The 2,500-nt window shown below is 41.7% G+C and overlaps 1 protein-coding gene across 1 annotated transcript; it reads left to right on the forward strand.

The window, feature by feature from the left end:
- Window positions 1-229: 229 nt before the first annotated feature.
- Window positions 230-1,059, forward strand: DFJ58DRAFT_296960 (uncharacterized protein). Its single transcript, XM_041379729.1, has one exon. The coding sequence runs from the start codon at window positions 270-272 to the stop codon at window positions 738-740; it is 471 nt and encodes a 156-aa protein (XP_041235064.1). The 5' UTR covers window positions 230-269; the 3' UTR covers window positions 741-1,059.
- Window positions 1,060-2,500: the final 1,441 nt, after the last annotated feature.

The following is a 2,500-nucleotide window of genomic DNA, read 5'->3' on the forward strand; positions in this document are numbered from 1 at the left end:
TTTGCTAGAAATAGTGTAGTGTTTGATATAGTGGACGCTATAGGAACGCTTTGCGGCTCTTTCATTAGGTTTTTCCTAATGTGACCGCAAAAATCAAGGATTTCGAGGGGCAAAATTCCACAGAGTCCAAAAACACACCAAAACGCGATATAGTGGACACTGATCCGCACGCCTTCTGCGCTCCAGGCATAATACGGACAAACAACACAGCTTTCCTACTATATGGGGCGGGCACAGCAAACAAAAGGGTTGATGGCGCAACAAAGCTAATGGGCGCAATTTTGAGGGTTTTCGCTATGCTTTCATTAGCGATGGACGCAATTTTGAGGGTTTTAGCTATGCTTTCATTAGCAACTAAGCTAATGAACGCAATTTTGAGGGTTTTCGCTATGCTTTCATTAGCAACTAAGCTGATGAACGCAATTTTGAGGGTTTTAGCTATGCTTTCATTAGCAACTAAGCTAATGAACGCAATTTTGAGGGTTTTCGCTATGCTTTCATTAGCAACTAAGCTAATGAACGCAATTTTGAGGGTTTTCGCTATGCTTTCATTAGCAACTAAGCTGATGAACGCAATTTTGGGGGTTTTCGCTAAGCTTTTATTAGCAACTGAGCTAATGAACGCAATTTTGAGGGTTTTCGGTATGCTTTCATTAGCGATGGACGCAATTTTGAGGGTTTTCGGTATGCTTTCATTAGCGATGGACGCAATTTTGAGGGTTTCGCCACGCTTTGCGTAGGATCAGAGGGTGCTCGGGTGGGGTCTATGCGTCGGACCCCATCTATGAAACCAGCCTGTTGGTACGGCTGTAGACCGCGAGGCCTGCCATCTCTTGGCCTCGCGGTAAGGGCGCACGCCGGAGGGGCGCGTCCTCCCTTTCAAGGGAGGAACCTACGCTCCTCTTCGGGGTCCTCCTTTGGGAGGGTCTCGAAGGGGAGTGAAGGGAAGCGCTTCAAAGGCGGGAAGGGGGAAAGGGGGATGAAGAAAGGAAGAGAAAAGAAAAAACAAAGAAAAAAAGATGGGGCGAAGATGAAGAGCGAGGACGAAAAAAAAGGTAATCAAACGTAAGAAAGCCGACGCGCGCGAGCGAACCTCCAACCCTCGTCGGGGGTTGATTGATTGACTTCAGACGTAGTGGTTTAGGGCAGGCCTTGTTGAAACCCTAATGGTCATTAGGAATTTTGCTTGACTCTGAGCGTAGTGGTTTAGGGCAGGTCTTGTTGAAACCCTAATGGTCATTAGGAATTTTGCTTGACTCTGAGCGTAGTGATTTAGGGCAGGTCTATGGTCAGAGATTATGCAGAGTGGTGGTGGTGGTGTAGTAATAGTGTAGTAGTGCAGTAGTGCACTCAATATTTCAGTTTGTATTCTTGTTGTCTATGAAATGACTTCAATATGACTTGTTTGATTAAGAAAAGTGTAGTGATTGATGTTTGCATAGCAAAAGTGTAGTGTGGCGCAATTTTGCCTTATTTGAGTAAGGAGATGTGTAGTGATTGATATAGTGGACACTTGGTTGCATAGCAAAAGTGTGGTGTGGCGCAATTTTGGCTTATTTTGATAAGAAAAGTGTTGTGTTGAATTGGTGGACATTTGTTTGTGCAGCAAAAGCATAGTGTTCTCTATGGTGGACGCAATTTTGGCTTGTTTGTGTAGCAAAAGTGTAGTGATTGATATAGTGGACATTTGTATAGGTCCGCAATTTTGACATGTTTGTATAGCAAAAGTGTAGTGTTTTGATATAGTGGACAATTGATTAGGAAATTTGTAGTGTCCGCAATTTTGACATGTTTGTGTAGCAAAGTGTAGTGTTTTGATATAGTGGACATTTGCATAGGTCCGCAATTTTGACATGTTTGCATAGCAAAAGTGTAGTGATTGATATAGTGGACACTTGATTAGGAAAATTGTTGTGTCCGCAATTTTGACAAGTTTGCATAGAAAAAGTGTAGTGTTTGATATAGTGGACACTTGATTAGGAAAATTGTTGTGTCCGCAATTTTGACATGTTTGCATAGAAAAAGTGTAGTGTTTGATATAGTGGACATCTGCATAGGTCCGCAATTTTGACATGTTTGCATAGCAAAAGTGTAGTGTTTGATATAGTGGACACTTGATTAGGAAAATTGTTGTGTCCGCAATTTTGACATGTTTGCACAGCAAAAGTGTAGTGATTCGATATAGTGGACTTTCATAAGGTGTCCGCAATTTTGACATGTTTGTATAGCAAAGTGTAGTGATTTGATATAGTGGACATCTGCATAGGTCCGCAATTTTGACATGTTTGTGTAGCAAAGTGTAGTGTTTTGATATAGTGGACATTTTTATAGGGACGCAATTTTGACATGTTTGTGTAGCAAAAGTGTAGTGATTGATATAGTGGACACTTGATTAGGAAAATTGTGGTGTCCGCAATTTTGACATGTTTGTGTAGTAAAAGTGTAGTGATTGATATAGTGGACACTTGATTAGGAAAATTGTGGTGTCCGCAATTTTGAC

Source organism: Suillus subalutaceus, assembly GCF_016647625.1.
Source record: "Suillus subalutaceus strain FC151 chromosome Unknown DFJ58scaffold_372, whole genome shotgun sequence".
NCBI classification, from domain to species: Eukaryota; Fungi; Basidiomycota; class Agaricomycetes; order Boletales; family Suillaceae; genus Suillus; species Suillus subalutaceus.